Source organism: Podarcis raffonei, chromosome 8 (assembly GCF_027172205.1).
Source record: "Podarcis raffonei isolate rPodRaf1 chromosome 8, rPodRaf1.pri, whole genome shotgun sequence".
NCBI classification, from domain to species: Eukaryota; Metazoa; Chordata; class Lepidosauria; order Squamata; family Lacertidae; genus Podarcis; species Podarcis raffonei.
Window position 1 is genome coordinate 11,532,440 of NC_070609.1, and position 22,125 is coordinate 11,554,564.

At 49.4% G+C, this 22,125-nt stretch overlaps 1 protein-coding gene across 2 annotated transcripts; it reads right to left on the bottom strand.

Moving 5' to 3' along the window:
• Positions 1–882: 882 nt before the first annotated feature.
• GSK3A (glycogen synthase kinase 3 alpha) lies at positions 883–19,957 on the bottom strand. Of its 2 annotated transcripts, none has more exons than XM_053397919.1 (11): positions 19,892–19,957; positions 17,220–17,407; positions 17,049–17,132; positions 15,670–15,780; positions 10,935–11,065; positions 7,283–7,389; positions 6,569–6,666; positions 5,295–5,390; positions 3,838–4,024; positions 2,574–2,675; positions 883–2,404 (listed from the first exon to the last, which is right to left on the bottom strand). In XM_053397919.1, the coding sequence occupies exons 1-11, from the start codon at positions 19,917–19,919 to the stop codon at positions 2,328–2,330; spliced, it is 1,209 nt and encodes a 402-aa protein (XP_053253894.1). In that variant the 5' UTR covers positions 19,920–19,957; the 3' UTR covers positions 883–2,327. The 2 variants fall into 2 exon arrangements, with proteins under 2 accessions (XP_053253894.1, XP_053253893.1); XM_053397918.1 differs by lacking the exon at positions 19,892–19,957 and adding an exon at positions 19,095–19,556.
• Positions 19,958–22,125: the final 2,168 nt, after the last annotated feature.

The following is a 22,125-nucleotide window of genomic DNA, read 5'->3' on the forward strand; positions in this document are numbered from 1 at the left end:
GCTAAGGTTATCTCCAGGAAAAGGTTAAAAGCAGGCCTAAGCTCCTGTGCTCACTTCCCTCATGGGAGACATAAGCAACAAAATCAGGAAACTGCATTGTTCTTTGAACTTGAGTTAATCCCTGGGCTTCGGTGCTCAAAAGACTGGGCAGAAGCCACAACTCAAGTAATTGCAGAATCTCGCTGTTTGGTCCTTCAGTGTTCTCTGCAATGGGAGTGCAGCATGCAAGCTTGAGGCTTCTGATCTCACCCTGAGGGAACAGTGTCATGAGAAACAAGCTAGAAAAAGGATTTGGAGTTCTGAGGAAACACAAATGCTCCTTGCGTACATCAGTGAAGAAATTGCTTTAAGTTTAACTAGCGGGAATGCTAAAAGCATGGGTCATCATGTGCAATGATAGTGAAGTGCCTACTCCTGGGTCCATAGCACATGCACAACACTGAACAAAAACAGTGCCGCATTTGCAAGTCTTCCCTTGTGTGGAAATTGCTTTGTATGCTCAGCTGGCAGAGCATGAGACTCTTAATTTCAGGGTTGTGGGTTCCTGCATTGCAGGAGTTTTGACTAAATGACCCTTGTGGCCCCTTCGAACCCTACAATTCTATGATGCGACGTCCAACGCTTATTGACAATGGAGCTTTAGTTACCAAAGCCTTCTTTACCTCCATGCTTATGGCACACAATTCTTGGTCCCTACCTTAAGGCATAGGGAAGCCGTGGTTGTATGAAAGTAAGCTTGGAAGCCTCTGGTTGGCAGCACCAAATGTTTAACCACCAAGAATCTCCCTCCTTGTCAGTGGCTTCACCCTGCTGCCTTTCCCAGCTTATCCACACTGCCAAGACCCTCCCCTGTCCCAACCCATAATAAGGAGCTCCATGCCGTTCTTTCCGTTCATGCCAATAATTTATTGAACCGGATGTCTGTACACAGCCAAAAAACCTAAGAAAGAAACTAACACACAATGTTGGAAGGGAGGGGGGGCAGTGATGAGGAATGGGCATGGGGAGGTGGGGGGAATTTATCCACAGGCTGCACCCTGGCTCCCCAGGGGGGGACCTTCAATCCTAGAGCGATCTGAAGATGGAGAGGGAAATGGGGTTTGGGGCAATCATTGCAACGTTGCATTAAGAAAAAAAAAATTATAATCTATTTACAGGGAGAATGGTGAAAGGAAGCCACTGAGGGAGAGGGATGGGGAAAGAAGAGATGTATTTACAGCAGGAGAGGGAAAGGGCATGGAATTAAAACTTGTCTTCTCCTTCCCTCCCCTCCCACCCGCTTTGAGAGAACACCCCCCTCATCCACCCACATCATTGATTTGCGGTGCTGGGGAGCAGACACGGCTGAAACTCAGAGCAAGCTCTGCTGTAAATTTATCCACCTGCCTGGGGAAGGAACAGCTCCCAACGCCAGCCTGTACTGAGGGCAAGGGAGGGGGGGGGAGGATTTCCCACAAGAAATCCTGGTGCCATGACGTATGGGAGGATTGGAAGAGGAAGGTACGGTTGGCCATGCCCCCCTCACAGTCCAAGGCAAGGGGGATAGGAGTTTCTTGTTCCCATTAAGAGATTGTGGTGGAGGCACAGCCAGCAAATGAGGAGGGGAGGGAGGCCTTTCAGGGATGAGGAACGGTCCTAATTCCCCACCTGAAAGCAACAAGTTGAATTTTATTGGGGTTAATAAGAAAACAAAAAGGGGGAAAGACTGACCCGCTTAAAAATACAGCATCCGTGTTTCAGAGGCAGACAGGTCTGGGGTGGGAGAGGGACACCCAGTGAGGGACCAGACCGGTGTGAGGGGGCCACAGGGTTGGAGTTCGGAGAGCGTGGGTGACATGAGACTGGAAATAAAACATTTTTTGTATCCCTCGGGGATGTTAAAAACAAGAGCAAGTTAAAATCGAACTGGGCCATCCTTGGGGAAAGGTGGGAGGGGAGGGGAGAAATGGGGGTGGGGTGGGGTGGCAGCTCTTGGGTCTCTCCCCCTCCCCAGAGGCACCAACCTTGACTGCTTTTGAAAAAGGGAGCCCTTAAGCCATGGGATTTTTTTCTGCCCTCTCCCCGTGCCGAGGCATCATGGGACAACATGGGAGGGAACCGCAAAGTGATTCAGGGAGACAGGGAATTCCGCCCCCTCCCCCTCCCCGTGGCCGTCTCGTCTCCGATTGGCCTCCCCACTGGCCAACGGGAGGCAAGCTCCACATGATCCCCCAGGCCACACCGTTGCTTCCCCACCCCCCCACGTTCACAGTTCAGAGAAGTCCATGTGGGTGGCCTGGAGGGTAGGGGGTAAGTGGAGGGGACCTGCCCCCCGGCCCAGCAGCCCCTCAGGATGTGTTGGCGATGGGTCCTGCTCCGTCCCCGGGCGTCACCTGGCTCCTGTCGGTTCCCATTCTCCCCTCACCTGCAAAGAGAGAAAGGAAAGGCCTCAGGTGTAATACTGAACCCTCTACTCCGTTCCCAGAATGCATCAGAGCGGCCTTACTTGAGCATCCATTCGCCCCTGAAAGGAGCAACCCACCCAAGCCCACGATTGTTCTCGCGCCAAATCTCAAGAGGATGAAGGCACTCACTGTGCGAAGTTGTGGAGCCAGGCACACTTCCCACCGAGCTGGCCTGGGATCGAATGTGTGGTGGAATGAGGTTTGTGTTCAACCCTGGCTGGATGGATAGCTCTGCAAGGGAAGAGAGACTGGATCAGCCACACAGGTATCTGTCAAGGGAAGATCATTCTTCATGCATCTGATGAAGTGAGTTCTAGTCCACAATTACAAGGAAAAAAATAGGGTGAGGGTGTTTCAGATATTTCCCAGAGGTTCCGAACTGTTGTTAAGAGCTTGAGAGGTTCTTCTTAAAGTTCTGATCAAACAGTTAATAAAAATTGGGATAAAGCTCGCTGAGGCCCACAGAATTACTAACCACGTCACTAATCCAATATTGGTGTGGGGAGACGCTGGGAGTCTCGCAGGGAGTAGGAACAGGTTAGCTACCTCCATTGTGGAGAATACATGGAGCATGACGTTCCACTGAGTCTCAAACCCTCAGTGAGTTAGGGACTCCCCCTGCATGCGGCAGCAGGCTCCAGCAGAGTGGAAGAATAGTGGGTCCAACACTCAAGAAGGCAATTTCTATACGTGCTGTAGACGGAAGTGAGGGGCAGATGGGGCTTGTCAACCTGGGAAGGGAGCCCATCTAGGAGAAGGAAACTCTGATCGTAAACCTCTGCTGCCTCACAGGATATCTTAAGAAGAAAAAGCCTGCACAAATCTGGAGCGGAGTCCCTAAGGCTGTTGGATAGCACCTTGTACAACTCTTTCCGGCAACTCCTGCAGCCAAGCCGGTGCCAAACATTGTTCTGCTTTCTTTTGGAACACATCAGTGAGGCTGAGAGGGGGATTCTTATTGTCTGGGCAGTCCAAGACCTCCATGCACACTGCTCAGGGCTGCACCCCAGGGAGGTAACATTGGTGCTGCTAACACAGTGGTTTGACTTCACCCCCCGGAGGCGAACTCCATTGCCAACAACCATCTTGTGGGATGAGCTTTACATTACTGACCCATAAGCAGGGATAACAAGGACCCAAAATGGGGAGGACAATGAAGCAGCAAAGGAAAAACTGTGGAGTAGCAGAGTAAACTGAATAATCAACATTCAAAAGCATCCACTCAATTCCTGGCTCAGTGAGGCCACATCTGGGGATGGAATTTAACCTGCACCAAAGTCTTCTCTAGCAAATGGTTTGTGCTTCCTCAAGGACCCTGACAATAGGCCCCCCCTGCCTGACACCCCCCTCGACCCCACCGCTCTGCCTGCTTTCCAAGATGCCAACCACTTACCCACAGGGCTGAAGTTGAAGAGGGGGGGCAGGTCGCGGCCGTTGGGCAGCCGAGCATTGGGCTCGCGCAGCTCATCGAAGAAGCTGTTGGCGCAAGCCTCCAGTGGGGAGAGGCGGGTGGCGGGCGTGTACTCCAGCAGCCGGCTGCACAGCGAGATGGCCTCCAGTGGCGTGCGGGGCTTGAACACCTGGCATGGGGGGCACCAGAGGTCATCCACAATGCAATGCAGCTCTACTCCCCCTCCACTTGAAAAATGCTACTTGAGTTGCATGCAAAGGAACAAGTTTCACATGTGCATTTTCTGCAATATGCCCACCTTTATCACAGCCAATGACTTTTAAGCAGAGAACTGCCGGAGTCCCTGGTAAAAGTCTTGAAGAGAGTAGTGTGCGCTCTCAAAGACAGCACGACATAGTGGCTAGAGTTATGTAGCCGGTCTAGGGATAGCAGAGCTCGAGCTCCTGTCCAGTCTTGAAGGTTATCAGGTGACCTTGCACCAGGATCGCTCGTTCTCTCCTTCGCTCTCTAACCTACTTCACAGGTTGGCTGTAAGGATAAAGACCTTTTTTGGCACCCTGAACTCTTCATAAAGAATGGTGGGATAAATATGTAAATACCGTATTTTTCCGTGTATAAGATGTAGGCTTTTTCCCTAAAATATGTCACAAATTAGGGGGGGGGGCGTCTTATACACGGATACATCTCCCCCCCCCCCATTTTCTTAAATCTGAGTCCCCCAAAATAGGGGGCATCTTATAGACGGAAAAATACGGTATCTGCTGTCACAGAGCAGTGTTCCCCAAACTTGGGTCTCCAGCTGTTTTGGGACTAGAGTTCTCGAGCTGTAGTCCAAAAACAGGTGGGAGACCCGAGTTTAGGAAACGCTGACATAGATGGAATGATTTTTTTTCTCCTGCTGCTTCACAAGGTAAGACCCTAACTGATGGGTTCAGGTTATCAACAACAAGCAATTAGAACGTACAGGGTAATGGAGAGTGAAACCTGTGCCGCAGCCTCCCCAAGCAGCTAAAACTCCCCAAACTGTCCCTCTCCAATGATACCCTTGAGCAGCCGGGGGGGGGGGAAGCCTCAGGCCTAACTAGGCCCACCTGCACTACACCCAGCATTATGCAGTGTCAAGCATTGGGCAGGTAAAGGTACAGCTGCACCAAAAGGAGGTTTGCAGGCACTGCCAATTGGCCGGCTGCTGGGGCGTGCAGAGAATGGTGCTCTGTGCAGCGGGGTGGGAATCACCTGATGCTGTTGTGATGGCAGCTGATTGACAAGTGGGCAGCCCCACCCACCTGCCCAACTTGGCCCACCGGGTATGGAGTGGGGAGACAGGGATCCAGCGTAATAGATGCCATTCCCCAAGCCTGTGCAAGAGCCTCCCCCCACTTTGAGCAGAGGACGACAGCAACCTCCACCTACCCCGGCATTTCCCCCATCATCTTTACCTTTATCCAGGGGTGTGCTTTAATCTGGGGAAACTTGAACTCCGTATAGTTGGGATTCATCTCTCGGATCTGTTCTCGCGTTGGTGTCCCCAACACCTTTGGGGGGTGGGAAAGAGAGAAAGAAGAGGGGGGGATGTCACACTCAACAATCACAGAAGGGAAATGTATTTTAGTCACAAAGCATGCCGGGATAATGTCTCAGTTCTCCTCTCCTACCCACAATGTCTTACTGCGATCTCGATAGGGTGGGAGGAATTCTGTCCAAATGAAAGGTCACAGACTGGTTGGACACAGAGGGATGGTGGGAGGAACCAGCTGGGGAAACCCCAAAGGAAGAAGGCTCAGAAACTGGCGAGTGGTGGGACAATGATGACTGATCGGGGAGAAAAGGAAGATGACTGGGAAGAAGAGGTGTCAGAAGCTGAAGAGGTAAGAGAGATTAGCGAGCAGGGAGAGTCTGGCAGAGAGAAGTGCAGAAGCTGAAGCAGAAGAGGAGGGAGGCCAAGAGGAGTCCAGCTGGGGAAGAGGCAGAGGTGTCTCCCCCTCCTGCTGCAACTAGCTCCCCTCCCTCGTCTCCCAGAACCAGGAGAGGCATGAAGAGGGCGGAGAAGTTAGCTTCACACAGGTGCAGTCTCAGATTGCTTGGGGAAAACCCTAGTGAGGAGGGAACTTGGGCAGCTGTGGGGAGGCAGGGACCTTCAGTCTCAGCAATGGCTTCATGGGGCAAGACCTGCCAGAGATAAGTTGCTGTGCTCATTAGGCCTGACACGCCTGTGCAGATCCTGTTCTCACTAGTAAAGAGTTAACTCCAACTTGCTCGGTGTGATTTACTGCTGGCTCACTCCTGTCATGAAGGGAAGGATGACCCATAGTCCTCTGTTTGATGTAACAAACCCTTTCTAAGCAGGTATGTCCGTTTTACAGCATAGGAAAGAGTACGCCAGTGGCCTTCAAACTGTGTTCTGGGTGGGGTTCATGTTCTTTTCAGTGGCTCCTCATTGGCAAGATCAGCAAGGGCGATAACCGCTTCCCCCACCCCAATACATTTTGTGCACCATCACCTGTCTTCTGTCACATCAGTTGTGCATGAAGGCGAGGTGTGTGACTACAACCCACACGAACCAAGTGGGGGCACACCAGAATTCATATGCAATGCACAGGGTTCACCAGGCAAGAGTAGTTTCCTGAAGGATGTTTGAAAACCACAAGAATGTCTATTTGAATACTTGAGCTGGAGTGGCCCAGCGAGAAAGAGTAAATGATCAATTCGTTACCTTGATGATCTCCACCAGCTGGTCCACTCCACTGTCCCCAGGAAATATAGGCTGCCCCAGAAGCAGCTCTGCCAGCACACAGCCAGCAGACCAGATATCTAGGAAGGAAGCAGATGGGGACTTCATTGAAAGCTGGCCTCCGTGCCTAGAAGTGGAAGTCCTCAACTTTCTCCATTTAGCAATGGGTGGGCACAGGAGAGAGACTCCTGCCACAGATCAGAAGTAGAGTACAAACTCCGCATGTGGAAGGGACCCAGGTCAGATCCTCCAGCATCTCCAATCCAGCTAGTCAGAGTATTTTGTCTGAAACTCTGGAGAACCACTGCCAGTCAGTGTTGGCAGCAATGAGCTAGATGGTGCAGACTCTCGAAGGCAGCTTCCTTATAGCAAGGATGGATAACTTCTGGTCCTCCAGATGTTCTTGGACCACAACCTCTGAGGCTGATGGGGTGGGGAGTCCAACAACATCTGCTGAGCCACATGCCCCCCATCCCTGCTTTACGACATAATACCAGCTAGGACGTACTGCATCTCACAATGGATGACGTTTCAGGCATCCACCTCTTCGGGGCATTACAGAATTCAGGAAAGCTTTCTTCTGTCAGCCACCAGGTCCCACTCACTTGTTACAATGAGAGGACATTCACTCTGCAGAGGCGTCTGAACCCCACAGAGATGCAAGATGCAAGGGGTGGCGGGGGGTCAGGCACTCACCTATGTTTGAGGTGTAGTCTGTGGCTCCAAAGATGAGCTCGGGAGCACGATAGTAGCGAGAACAGATGTAGGAAACGTTGGGTTCTCCTCGCACCAACTGCTTTGCACTGAAAAGGGAAACAGAGTATGGATGGGTGTGATAAAGACAGTGAGAGTATGGATGGGTGTGATAAAGACGGTGTGGTGCGGCAGTTAGAGCGGTGGTTCTCAAACTTTTTTCTATCGGTCACTCTTTCAGTATAAAACTTTGCTTGTGCCACTGAGAAGAAATACACTGGAAAACACAACTAGGATTGTCCTCAAAATCACATGATGCTCTTGCTCTCATTGTGAAAGGATATCTATGTGTATTCTGCAAAAAGAAAAAAGAAAGATACTATACAGTGGACGCTCGGGTTGCGAACGTGATCCGTGCAGGATGCATGTTTGCAACCCACAGCGTTTGCAACCTGCAACGGCACTGTGTGACCGCCAAAACCCAGAAGTAACCCCTTCCAGTACTTCCGGGTTTTGGCGGTCCATAACCTGAAAAAAATACAACCTGAAGTGTCTGTAACCCGAGGTATGACTGTACTACACTGAAATGTTTGAATGTTTCTTTTGACTATCCTTGAATCTTCCCACCACATTTGCTATCGTCTCCTGCCACACCAGCGTGGCACATCACATCCTTTGAGAACTGAGTTACGGTGGTACCTCTGGTCAAGAACTTAATTCGTTCTGGAGGTCCGTACTTAACCTGAAACTGTTCTTAACCTGAGGTACCACTTTAGCTAATGGGGCCTCCTGCTGCTGCCACGCTGCCAGATCACTATTTCTGTTCTTATCCTGAAGCAAAGTTCTTAACCCGAGGTACTATTTCTGGCTTAGCAGAGTCTGTAACCTGAAGCGTCTGTAACCCGAGGTACCACTGTATAGTGTCAGACTAAGAGACCTGGGGTCAAACGCCTCCTCAGCCTTGAAGCTCAGTGAGTGACCTTTCAACCAGCTGCACTTTCTCCCTCTCTCTTTCAGCCTATCCTACCTCACAGGATTGTTGTGATGATCATAGAATCTTACAGCTGGAAGGGACCCAAGGGTCATCTAGTCCAACCCCCTGCAATGCAGGAATCTCGGCTAAAGCATCCAAGGCAGATGACCATCCAACCTCTGCTTAAAAACCTCCAAAGGAAGGAGAGTCTATAACCTCTCATAGGCCTCTGTTCTGCCGCTTTACAGCTCTGTCAGAAAGTTTTTCCAAATATTTAGTCAGAATCTCCTGTCTACAACATAGTGGTACCTCAAGTTAGATACGCTTCAGGTTACAGACACTTCAGGTTACAGACTCTGCTAACCCAGAAATAGTACCTCGGGTTAAGAACTTTGCTTCAGGATGAGAACAGAAATCGTGCTCCGGCGGTGCGGCAGAAGCAGGAGGCCCCATTAGCTAAAGTGGTGCTTCAGGTTAAGAACAGTTTCAGGTTAAGAACGGACCTCCGGAACGAATTAAGTTCATAACCCGAGGTACCACTGTATAGCTCAAGTCTACTCTTTGATTAAGGACTTTTTAATAACCACCTGATGAAGTCACTAATTCATCAATTTAACGAATTAACCGAACAACTTGCATAGTGTAATAATTAAGGTGCTGGACTAGGACTGGGGAGACCCAAGTTCAAACTGCCACTGGTGACCTTGGGCTGGCTATTCCTCTCTCTCTCTCTCCATCTCAGAGGCCTGATGAGGATGAGAGAAGCAGGGGCCCAAAGCAGGTTTAAGATGTTACCCATAAAAAGGTCAACCAGCATAAAACAACACCAAGTAGCTGCTTCAGTGAGTTATGAAAGCAGCATGAAGTTCGTCCACAGCAAGGTAAGCTGCCAGTCATTGTAAGATGAAAGGGAAGGGAGGACAAAGATGGCCTATGACCACAAAACCAGGGTGGATAAAAATCAATGGTTTTTTAAAATAAATAAATAAGTAAAATCAGGTTGTTTTTTTATTTAAATTGGATTTTTAAAAATAAAATGCTTTTGGAGGAAAAATCTTTTTAAAGATAGTTTTCTATTTAAGTTGCATTACAGTCCAAAGATTATTCATCAGGAAATAAGGATTTGTTTTAAGTTTGTCAGTCTAAGGTTTGGGTTTTTTCTAAAAATGTTTAACCACATCAGTTAACAAACACGGATACATGTGCTATGTTGTTGTTTTAGTTAAATAATTTTTTAAATTTTTTATTAAGGAAATGGTTATTTTTCTCCTTCCAATAAAATACAGCAGAAAAAAGTTGTCCAAATAGAAAGTTAACTTATTAAACCTCACAATAATTTCATAATTATCTGTCTATGAATTTCTAATAGTATAACCAAATCAGCAGTTTTTTATATAACCGTAAAAACTACTCTGAAAATTTATTATTCCAAAAATGAAACCTTCATATGGTTGTAAATGTTAATATTATACCAGCAAGAATGAGTCTTTCTGTAAAAAAATGATTTAAATCAAGTCTTACCGACTAGTGATTTAAATCGTGATTTAAATCGATTTGATTTAAATCAAATCTACCTTGCACAGAACACACAAAATTGTATGTAAACCTGCACCCTGAACTCAGAAACCCAACTAACTATGTCAGCCAGCTGCAGCCTTTGTTGATTAAAGACTGGAGCCTATGAGTCTCCATTTCCACCCTGAGATGTCACAGGGTAGTCAAACTGCTGAAGGGAAAAGTTCAGTCAAAAATGTGAAGGGAAGGCACTGGGAAGGAAGGAAGGAAGGAAGGAAGGAAGGAAGGAAGGAAGGAAGGAAGGAAGGATCTAATTGGTGGAGAAGCCTCATTTTAATATCTGACGTTTTATTGTATTTTTAATTTTTTTGCTGAAAGCTGCCCAGTCTGGCTGGGGAAACCCAGCCTGATGGGCGGGGTATAAATATATTATTATTATTATGGCTGCACATGAAATAAAAGGTAAAGGTAAAGGTACCCCTGCCCGTGCGGGCCAGTCTTGCCAGACTCTAGGGTTGTGCGCCCATCTCACTCAAGAGGCCGGGGGCCAGCGCTGTCCGGAGACACTTCCGGGTCACGTGGCCAGCGTGACATCGCTGCTCTGGCGAGCCAGAGCCGCACACAGAAACACTGTTTACCTTCCCGCTAGTAAGCGGTCCCTATTTATCTACTTGCACCCGGAGGTGCTTTCGAACTGCTAGGTTGGCAGGCGCTGGGACCGAGCAACGGGAGCGCACCCCGCCGCGGGGATTCGAACCGCCGACCTTTCGATCGGCAAGCCCTAGGCGCTGAGGCTTTTACCCACAGCGCCACCCGCGTCCCCTGGCACATGAAATAGAGCAACCCAAAGGCAACATCTTCAGTGTCAACATCATCAATATCCCCCACATCTTGCTATTATTATCTGAGGCCTGTAGAATGATGGAGCTATGCAACAGGGAAAAAAGAGGCATGAGAGGCGGCAGAAGTCGAGTTGCACATATGGGTATGAAATAACCAAGCAAACCTCTGGCTGAATATTTTGAGCAAATTATGGGTCACGGACAGAAACAAGTCTACTTGTGTATTTGGAGCACCAGGGTGATTTGTAAATCCATCACACAAGGGCCGAGGTCCATTCTACAGGGGCGTGTGTGCTGGGAACAGCCGCTTCCGTGCCTCTCTCACCTGCCAAAGTCACAAAGCTTCAGTACTGCTGTGTCAGGGTCCACCAGCAGGTTCTGGGGTTTGATGTCCCGATGACACACGCCTTGAGAATGGATGTAAGCAAGACTGCGGAACAGCTGGTACATGTACACCTGGTTGGGAGAGAGGGAGACGACAGACATTTAGGTTAAAACAGTAACTTAAATGATATAATGCGTACAGAGGTGTTTCACTCAGAGACCCTGGCTCAGACATGGGTGGGGATGCAGCAAGTTAAAAATGCAAGCAAGGGAAAGCACTTTAGGCTTAACATATAACCAACCTATGGAGTTTAATGCCATGGATGATGCAATGGCCGTCAGCATGTCACTCTGGAGCCAGGGATGGGAACCCTATGGATGTGGCCACCGTCAGATGTTGCTGGACTCCAAGTCCCATCAGCCCAAGCTGGCCTGCTCCAATGGCCATGGATGATGGGAGTTGTAGTCCAGCAACACCTGGAGGCAGCCACAGGTTCTCCATCCTTGAACTAAAAGATTTGCAGTGGCGGCGCAGCCCATGGGGCTTCCTTAATGTCTCAGCGGGCTCGGAAAGAGGAAGGCTGTCCTGCTGCCATTTGCTAAGCTGCTCTGATACTAAACTGAAGGCAAATCAGAGAATCTCAGGAAGCCGTGTGTGTAAAGGCCAATGTCCAGCAGAGGTGAAAAGAGATGTCTGGGAAAGCCAACAGAGGGAGCAGTCTCAGGGGGAAAGAAAGCAGGCCAGAGACAGAAGCCTAAGACGAGAGTAAAAACTCAAAGAGAACAGGCACACACACATATCCCATTCAAGAAGGCCAAAGTTCACATATTGATTACCAAACAGCCGTCTTCTGGCAGCAACCACCAAAAGCTAGGCATTTTCTTTAAAATTCTGTTTCTGGTATGTTGTAATTACGCATCTATTTGGACTGCTGTTATCCTGATATTTTATTTTTATTTTGCCTGCATTTTGTTAGCCGCTTTGAGCATCTGCATTGCTGGGGTGGGGAGAGCGGGTTAGAAACCTCAGTGCAAAATAGACTGTGGCACATGGACGTGTTGTTCCCTGCATTTGCCCTGAACGGCGGCACTCTGCAAATGCATAAGAGTCTCATAAGTGGCTGTCATCCACACGAACTAATTAGCACTGGGTTGTATCCAACTGTGGAAAGGCTCTTTGATCCAGTGGAAGCTTCTGTGAATGGGAAAGGGGGGCGGAGGTGATTTATGTAAATTTCCCCTTTTTCCTGCAGCTCCAGTGCCATCTTCCACACTGTTCAAAGGGCCCCCCAACCCACTGGAGGAGATTTGAGGAGGGAGCATGAGGGGAAATCAACAAAATCACATCCCCCTCCACCTTTCTGTTCACTGGGGCCTCTGGCGGTTTAAAGAGCCTTCTGCCACAACCCCATATCTCCACATTCAACTACAATACACCTCTAACTCCCAGCTACCGTGGTTCAACAACACAAATGGGCATCACTGCCACGCCAGAACCATGAAACTCAGTTTAGCCACTGTTGGGCGAAAAAATGCGTCAATGGTCTGACCCAACCTTGCCATTCCTATTAGGATTCCCTACACTCAGAAAAAGGGACGCAGGTGGCGCTGTGGTCTAAACCACAGAGCCTAGGACTTGCCGATCAGAAGGTCGGCAGTTTGAATCCCCGCGATGGAGTGAGCTCCCGTCGCTCGGTCCCTGCTCCTGCCAACCTAGCAGCTTGAAAGCATGTCAAAGTGCAAGTAGATAAATAGGTACGGCTCCAGCAGGAAGGTAAACAGCGTTTCCGTGTGCTGCTCTGGTTTGCCAGAAGCGGCTTAGTCATGCTGGCCACATGACCCGGAAGCTGTACGCCGGCTCCCTCAGCCAATAAAGCAAGATGAGCGCCGCAAGCCCAGAGTCGGTCACGACTGGACCTAATGGTCAGGGGTCCCTTTACCTTTACAATCAGAAAAGCTAAAGTGACTTGTGGCATGGTAACAATTTTATTTACACACAGCCTTTCTAGGATGAAAGAAAATCAAACTCAGGCCTGCTTCCAAATAAAATCAGAAACTGCCAACAAAACAAAATCAGCAGTAATTGAAGAAAACAGAACCACAGAAACCTCATCTATGAAGAAGCTTTCAAAGGATTGGAAGTGCCATTAAAATTCAAAATTAACTGAGAAAAGGGGTGGGATCAGGAAGAGAAGTCTATTGACGTTTAAGATACATTTTATAGGTCAGTACAGATCCTTAAGCAGAGATGTTATTCGCTACTGATAGGGAAACCCCACCAGCAGACAAACTGCACAAAGACAAGGGACCATTCACAGCACATCCCATCAGAAGGAGCAGAAAAAGACCCTTCTCTGCCCTCAAAGACCCCAGGGAGCTTCTGCCAGGCAGACAAGATAATACTGGGCTACAGGGACCCGTAGCTTCACTCTGTATGAGACAGCTTTATATAAATGTACACATATAGTATTTTAGAAACGCAAAATAGTTAATGGGAGTCTAAAAATTAGCTAGAGACAAAAATGTCTGTTATCCTGTTCCATTTGGAACAATTTTTCATGCTTCATAGTTATAGTGATTTTTTTTCTTTTTGTTTTTACAAATTGCATATCCTGTCACTGTAACCCATCCTTGGACCTTGTGGGAACGGGCAAGTAAGAAAGTATTAGATGAAAAATGAAAACCTCACCCCATTCACTCAGAAAGGTTAGCAAAAGAAGGAGAAAAGATAGCTGTGATTGGGAAGGGGCAAAAGGAGTGCCTCAGGGAAGGGCTGTGAAGCCTTTAATCCTCCAGATGTTTCTGGCCTATTATTCTATTTATTTGTATCCCTCCTTTTTCCCCAGACCAGGACTCAAGGAAGCTTACACAAATTAAAACAACACAGATAAAACACAGAAGGTGAAGAATGTATAAAAGGTGCTAGTTAAAAAGTGATTAAGACTATAATAGTATTAAAACAATATAAAACAGATCTATTAAAATTCAGATAGTAAAAAGAGCACAGCACTACTTAAAAGTCCTTTCCCTTAAATAAAAATAAATGAACTAGAATGTCAATCATCGCTAACCACTGGCCGCCTGGCTGGGGCTGATGGAAACTGGGATCAGTGGATGTTAGCAAAGTGGTTTTTCCCTTTCCTATATAAGAAGTAGGGGGAAACCTTCGGTCGTTCAGTGTTGATGAACTGTAGCTCCCATCAGCCCTCGCAAGCATGGCAAATGGCTACAGATGAAGGAAGTTGTAATGCAATAGCATCCGAAGGCCCCAAGGTCCCACACACCTGCTACATAACATGCAATATTTAAAATCAGAGAAGGGGGTAGGTCCCAACACTTATTTTTCCTTACAAGCTAACCTTGGGGTGAAAGGCAGGCGATAAATTAAAATAATATTTTCATCATCCCTTTCTGACAGGGATATTTTATTTTAAAATAGGGGTGTTTGATTCCAAACTCAATGAAGGTGCACGTTTTCGATCCGTGTTACTCAAATAAACCTTTCAAAAATGATGGGAGATCCCAATCGACTTTATTAATACCCGAGGCTCACTGCAAAATCCCAAGGAGGCAAGAAAGAGCCTTCCGATTGTACGCATTAAAATGGGAACGCATGGGGGGCTCTTGCCCCTTCAAAGGATGTAGAGGGCACAAGAAGCCTTCTGGCTGTTGCCATCTTTCCAGTATGTCTTTGTTGAAACCAGGAACAGCAGCTCCATAATGGGCCCAGGGGCTCGTCTGTCTGCATCGCAGCCATAACGTCTGAAGCATTCATTACACCCAGGACTCTGCATGAGCTGTCGTTGTACAGCATGCAAAATATGACATTGTGGGCACTCAACTCCTGCTTCCAGGAAACCTCAACTTTCAATTAAGTAAGTTTTTAATTAATAATAATAATAATAGTTACTATCATTTATTAAATTTATACACCACCCTTCATCCAAGAAGTACAGGGCTGTAGGCAACTCCATGGAGGACTAGCTACGATGACTGCTTATTTAAGTTCAAAAAAATTATATACCACTTGATTATAGAAAGAAAACCTCAAAAAAAATTGAAACAATAAAATTGTCACTAAAAGATTTATAACCATAATTTAAAACACACAGAAGGTTAAAGCCACGATAGAATAGACTAAAACAATTTAAAACTCATGCAAGCTTTCTAAACATCTGGGCAGGCTTATCTAAATAAGGATGCCTTCAGCAGGCACTGAAAAGAATACAATGAAGGCACCTGCCCAAAATCAATAGGCAAGGAGTTCCAACATGCTGGTGCTGCTACACTAAACGATCAAGTTCTTACAGATGCGGTGGGGTTATAATGTGGCAGCTGAATAAGTTTTATGTTCTACCTCTGCAGCCGGAGGCATTGCCCCTCTGAATATCAGCTGCTGGGAATCACAGGTGGGAAGTCCTGCTTGCAGGCTTTCCTATCCGGTTGCCCCCTGTGAGAATGGAGAGCTCAGCAAGATAGGCCTTTGGCCTGATTCAGCAGGCTCCTCCCAAAACGTGAAGCAAAGGTTCGTCCTTGGCTTCCCGATCTTAGTTTGAGCAAAACAACCCCTAGTTCAGACGCAATGCTAAATCCGGGATGGTGTTTTGCTGTTCTCACTCTTGCTAGGCAAGGAGGGAAGAGAGAGCAAGGCATGGTTCATTGAAATGTGCAAATGTGGTCCTGGGTGCCACCGTCTTCTTGGGCACGGAACATTTTGCAGCAGGAGTGACACTCACCTTTACATAGATGACAGGGATGGTCTGTTTGGCTTTGGTGAAGTGCCGGGCCACGCGATAGACCGTCTCGGGCACGAAGTCCAGGACTAAATTAAGATAAACTTCATCCTTCTGCAACAGATTGTGAAGAAGAGGGAAGTGAGGGAACCTCCAGACCAACTCCACCTTACAAATGGCAGTGGGCAACATGGAACCCTGAAGATACATCTGTTAGGACTGCCCCAACCCCAGCTTTCATCTCGAAAAGATATACAGACTCTCATATAATATAAAAGGACTTTTACATAAAGAGCTCATATGGTTGCAGCAGCGAAGGATAGAAGCGCAACAGGAAAAATGAGGGCTTAATTTTTAAAAAGAGAAATGTGTTGCATACTCCCGCTTATCTGGAAGGCAGAACTCAAGTCCCAGGTGCAGAGAGGGCAGCTGTTGCTTCCTCAGCAGTTAAGTGCTACGTATTTATGCTCAAAGGCATTCTGCTATTTCCAGGTGCTCTTGAGTTCAGCTCCAGCAATGAAAACGCATCCTGTAGCTGAGCTCTGATGAGATGCGCCTCAATTAGATCTTGGCAAAAACACCAAAGGGCTGGAAACAAAGAGGTCAATTAAGAGAAGCCTCAATTTTGTTATCACTGTTAGCTTTGCCTGCACCCCAACAGCCAGGATTTAGGAAGCAGCACAAAGGAATACAACGCAACAGCTATTGCCACTTCGGATTACCAAAGTAGAGTAAGACTATCCTGTACAGTGGTACCTCAGGTTAAGAACTTAATTCGTTCTGGAGGTCCCTCCTGCTACCGCCGCCACACAATTTCTGTTATCATCCTGAAGCAAAATTCTTAATCCGAGGTACTATTTCTGGGTTAGCGGAGTCTGTAACCTGAAGTGTCTGTAACCCGAGGTACCACTGTATAGAGTAAGAACAAAGTGTCAACAATCCGACTGCGGCTTTCATCATGCCAATCATGTGAACTATATACTGCTAAATCATCCAAATTCGCCGGAAACCTTTCCCCAGTGGACTCTCTGGTATAAAAGAGCCAGAATGGAAGGGCATAGCAAATAGACTAGGACTGAGGACACCCAGCTTTAAATTCCCATTTGGTCATAGAGCTGAATGAATGACCTTAGCATAGTCTTTGTTCCCCTTTGGACTGATGGGACTTGTAGCCCAAAACATCTGGAGGGAACCAGTTAGGCAAAGGCTGCCTTAGCACAGCTGCTCTCTCAGCCTAACTCAGGAGTGAGGAATCTGCAGCCCTCTAGATGTTGATGGAGCCCCCAACTCCCATCAGCCCCAGCAAGAGTGGCCAATGGACAGGAACCAATGTTGCCAGACATTCTGAACAAACCATTCTCCATTTCTTCCCCTGTCCGTACCTTCTCCCCACTCGAGTAGAAGAAATACCGCAGGCGAACGATGTTGCAGTGATCCAGCTTCCTCATGATCTGCAGCTCTCGGTTCTGAAAGCAAGAAGATCGAGGTGAGCTACAGAATCCCAAGTGGCGAAATCAGCAAGACGCATTGACAGACTTTCCCTTTCAACTCACCTTGAAGCGTTTATCTTGCAGCACCTTCTTGATAGCAACCAGCTCCCCGGAATCTGCTAGTCGGGCCTGGTAGACGACCCCAAATGACCCATTGCCGATGACCTTGATATCAGAATATGAAACTTCTTGGGGGCGGTCGGGGCCCTGACCTGGCGTGGCCACCACAGTGGTCACCTTGCCGCTATCTCCTGGAAGAAGGGGAATGTTTGAGAAAAGGGGTGAGAGTTCCAAATGCTGCGGAAATCTCAAGCACCACTTGACTTCCGCTCCCCAAACACATATCCACACCCTCCCCAACACGACACAATGTCAACATGCTCCAAATAGGACACCATTAGGTGACCCTCAGCACCCCCAAGCTGCTTCATCACTGAGTCCAATGGCCTACACACCTGCACCCAACAGCTGGTGCCGAACACACAACATTCCTAAGGCAACCCAAATGAGTAACCAAAAAAATGTCACATCGTAACTCCCTACGCTACAGCTAAACCTTACAAAGCACTTGATAATAGGGACCAGCAACTGCATACCCAAAACCTGATTTTTAGGTGGGGTGGTTGTCCTTTTCCCAACTGGTAATCCAAAGGGGGTGGACAGCAACACTCATAAAATATCCTTTGAGATTAGGAGGCTTAGAGGGTCTTGGTCAACACCCACTCTTCTCAAAGTGCCCTTGCTAATTGATGGAATTATTATTGTGTCCCTAAAATCCTAAATTTTCATGCTGCACATTGCTTCCCTTCTCAGTGTCCAGCCGAGCCTCAGGCTCCCTCCACCCAACACCTCCGTCCCTCACTATCTTTCAACCACACACCTGCACTGCCTTACCTGTGCTGCCACTGCCACGCCCATTCTGAACTGCCTGTTACCAGGCAACCAGACCCTGCTCCAATTCTCCTTGCTCTTTCACCCAAGCCTTAGTCGTTCTCCCTCCCCTTCATGGTCCAGCCCATCTTTCATTGCAACCCCCTCCTGGAGGGCACTGTGTCATTCCTACGCAAACTAGCTCATCTCAGCACCAGATTGGCACTAAGGAAAGCTTAGACAATTCCAGCAGCCGTCACAGGCTGCCTCCTTCAACCCCATGGAAATGAACACCCCTGGCTACCCTTACTAACCTCCCGGCTTCAATGATTTCATCCTGACGTCACCAGTATAATTCTGGACCACTCGTCCAGCTGCTGACCTCAAATAGCCTTTTTCCCAGAGCCCTGGTCCCACCAGCTGAGAACCTCAAGCCCTTGCAGATTCTCCCTGCACCGACCCAGGTCAACTTTTCTTCTGCACCACCACTCTGAGGTGCCAAGTGACCCAGCTGTCTCCTGCGCTGGTGCCCGTTAGCAAACCCCTCCAAAATAAACACACACCTCCTCAAACCTAAGGGGCACATTTCCAGCCTGTCCCCTCCTCGATTATTCATTCATTGGTTAGGCTTATATCCCACCTTTCCTCCCAAAGGAGCCCAGGGAGGCAAGTAGGACCCCCGTCCCCCCACCCCGCTTCCCTTTGCCTAAACCTCCGGAGCCCCCAAAACTGGCACCACCCTCAAGAGCAGGTGTGGCTCTCGGAGACTCCTCCCTACCACCCTATGCCAGCCACCCCAAAGGCTGAGCACCCTCAGATACTCCCCCTGGTCCCATTTCTCCCCACATCTCCCCCTCCTTTGTCCCCGCCTCCCAAGCTCTCGCCCATCCCCCCACTTCCCTAGCACCCCTCTTTTCTTTCGCCCTTTCCCAACTCCCCCCCCAGCCCCCAGCCCCCCTCCTCTTCCTCTGGTCGATTTCATTCAAGCCACCCCTTCCCCTCCCCCACCCCTTCTTTGTCCCCCCCTCCCCCTTACCCACTGCCGCCCCCGACCCAGGCGGTACTTACGGCCCAGCTTGAGCCCCGGGAAGGAGCCGACTGCCGTGCTGGTCCCGCCTCCCCCCGGCCCAGGCCCGGCAGCCCCCCCGGGCTTCCCCCCCGGCGCTGCCCCCGAGGTGGGGCCTGGCGCGGCGGGTGCCGTGGCGGGAGCCCCGCCTGACGGGTCTGCGAAGGAGCTCGTCCGGGGCCGGGAAGAGCCGGCGCTGCCGCTGCTCATGGTGAGGCCGGGACCAGGGAAAAGGGAAGGGGGGCCGCGCTGGCTGGCTGGCTCCGTCTGAGGCGGCTCGGGAGCCGGCCCAGCCCGGCCCTGTCGCGGGAGCCGATGGGAAATGGAGTCCCGGCCACCATCAGCCTCGCTACCCGCTAACGGAGGCAGGACTCCATTTCCCACAAGCGGCGCCGCGGAGGCGGGCCGCTCGGCCTCCTGCCGAAGGTCATGCTGGGACATGGAGTCCCCTGGCCCCGAAACGCCCCGCAGCCCGCTAGAAGCAGAGGACTACGAGTCCCAGGATGCCGAGCGCACCGCTAGCCAGCCGCCGCGAGGAAGGACGGGAGATGGAGTCCCTAGGGGCACAAAGCGGGGGGACTCCCCAGCTCAGAGCGCGAGGGAGGGACTGCGTTTCCCAGCGTCCCTCGCGCGAGGACGGCTGGCCTATCCGGAGACGCGAGCAAAATGACCCTCTTGTGAGGCGAAGAGGGAGGCTGGGAAGGAAGCCGTACGGGAAGCCAAGAGGGTCATACAGAGCCGCAGGGCGGGGAGTGTCGCAGACGCCGCTCGGCCACCAGAAAACCAAGAGAGACTTAACCTTGCGCCCATCTCGCTCTGATTTCCATTATCGCCTCAAAGCCCAATGGAGCCGGAACGAGGCCTCATCAGGCCGCGGCGCGGTGCACGATGGGAGACGGCGTCGGTGCGGTGTGCCGCCGCTTTCCCAATACGCTCAGCGCGGACGCCCCATGACGCGTTTGGCGGAGCCCCCCCAGCCCTTCCAACAATTAGCGGACTACACTTCCCATCGTGCACCGCGACGAGAAGGGCCGCGATTGGCAATGGGAGGCCGCTGTGGCTCGGGAACGGCCCGCGAGGCCCTTCAGGCCCGCCACTCTTGTAAGGCAGGCGCGTTATGCAGTGGGCGGTCCATTCTCGCTTGGTGTAGAGTGGTTCCTTGGCATTAGGCCTTCTGGCATGCAGCGCCTCACTGGGGCAGCGGCGTAGCTCCCGGCGTGCACTGCGCGTCTCCCGTAGGGGGTTTGTGGGAGATGTAGTTTTCTCTGCATTTTCAGCGAGCAGATGGAGTGGGTCTCTTCTCTACCGTTATTTGCAAGGAGGAAAACACAGGAACTAATTATATTATTCATTCATACACTGCCTTTTCCACCCTGACAGGGACTCTGGGAAAATGCTAGTTGCAGCACCGTGAGTAAGCAAGCCCGTAACTTAACATGCATTTAACTTATGCACATTCAGCTTTTTTTGCACGTGTCTAAAGAAATAAAAGGGAGCAGAATGGGTGCATGGTTCTGGGAAAAATGACTTTGGCAGTCCCACCCAGCATTGGACCCAGTAGGTTTTGGCAAGGGGTCAGTGCATCCGGCTGCGAACCAGAAGGTTGGTGGTTCAAGCCCACCCAGGGACCGCTGTGGGCAGGATTCCTGCATGGCAGCGGGTTGGACTAGATGACCCTTGGATACCCTTCCTGCTCTACAATTTTATGATTTTGACTTTAGGCACAATCCCTGGAACGTACGGCGTGTGTAGGTTGCAGGCTAGTTATATTTCTCCCACTGGACACCTGCAGAGCTAATGAAGGCAAGAACAAATAGGGTGACCACTTGCGCACTGCTGTTTCCCCCACGGAAAAAGAGTTGTGCAGTTTTTCATAAAATTTGCATATGCACATTTACATGTGGAGTTTCAAATTTATAAATAATGACCAGGGGCCCCATGGGCATAACCGGGATTTTTCTTGGGGGTGGCAGGCCTTTTGTTGGGGAGGGGACAGAACCACAGTTAGCTATGTATTTTTATTGATATGGGAGGGGGCAGTTGCTCTTCCCTGCCCCACCCCCGGTATACCCATGAGTGGCCCTCCAGGATGTTGGTTGACTATAACTTGGGATAGCTCAGTTGGTAGAGAATGAGAATCTCAGGGTTGTGGGTTTGAGGTCAAACCTCCCATTGGGCGAAAGATTCCAGCATTGCAAGGGGTTGGACTAGAATAGATGACCCTCCTGGTCCCTTCCAACTCTACAATTCTGTGATTCATTGAGGGTTAACTGCTGGCCATGCTGGCTGGAGCTGATGGGAATAGGTGATTTCAGAATCAGTGCCAAGCACCCCATGGCATTTCTGGGCCAGTACCTCCCTGCTTCCCACCCTCCCATCTCTGCCAGCTTCTCTTAATGTAGAAGATGGGATTCTATGATTTATGAGTCTTATATATAGAAAGAGAGATGAAACTTGCATGCACCTTGAAACAACACAAGATCAAAAAATATTTTTATTCCATGCCCTGGAGGCTGCTATTGGTTTGCCAGCAATTGGTTTCTGGATGGATATGTTTTAACTATCAGGGCATGGCAGCATAATAGCCACACACCTTTCTAGCCTCAAGGCTTTTTATAAAAGGAGAGCTTAAGGTTGCAATAGGGGAACTTCTAAGTAGGCATGCCTAGAATTGCAGTGTGAGTTGTTTTAAGGAACATTCACCCTAGAGTCATAGTTCCAAGATAAATCTTGCCATGAAAAAGGCCAGTGCTCTCTCTTTCTCCACCGCAACCCCTGTAAGCAGTATTATGTACAAAAGAGGTCTAGCAGCTATTAAGCCTTAAGGCTCAGATTACCATCTCAGAAATGAAAGAAGTTTAGGGAGAACAATGGCTGCAACAAGACGACTTAGAATCATGCAAGGAACCGCAAGGGCCATCTACTCCAAGCCCCTGCAATGCTGGAATCACAGCTGAATAATCCCTGACAAATGGCCATACAACCTCTGTTTGAAAACCCTCCAGTGAAGGAGAGTCCGCCATCTTCCGAAGG

Coding starts and splice junctions, on each gene's coding strand:
- GSK3A (XM_053397918.1), bottom strand. CDS start 19,533: ATGTCCCAGCATGACCTTCGGCAGGAGGCCGAGCGGCCCGCCTCCGCG. Junction 11,066..15,669: donor TCCCTGTCATCTATGTAAAG/GTGAGTGTCACT, acceptor TCTCCCAACCAG/GTGTACATGTACCAGCTGTT. Junction 7,390..10,934: donor AAGCTTTGTGACTTTGGCAG/GTGAGAGAGGCA, acceptor TTCCCTTTTCAG/TGCAAAGCAGTTGGTGCGAG.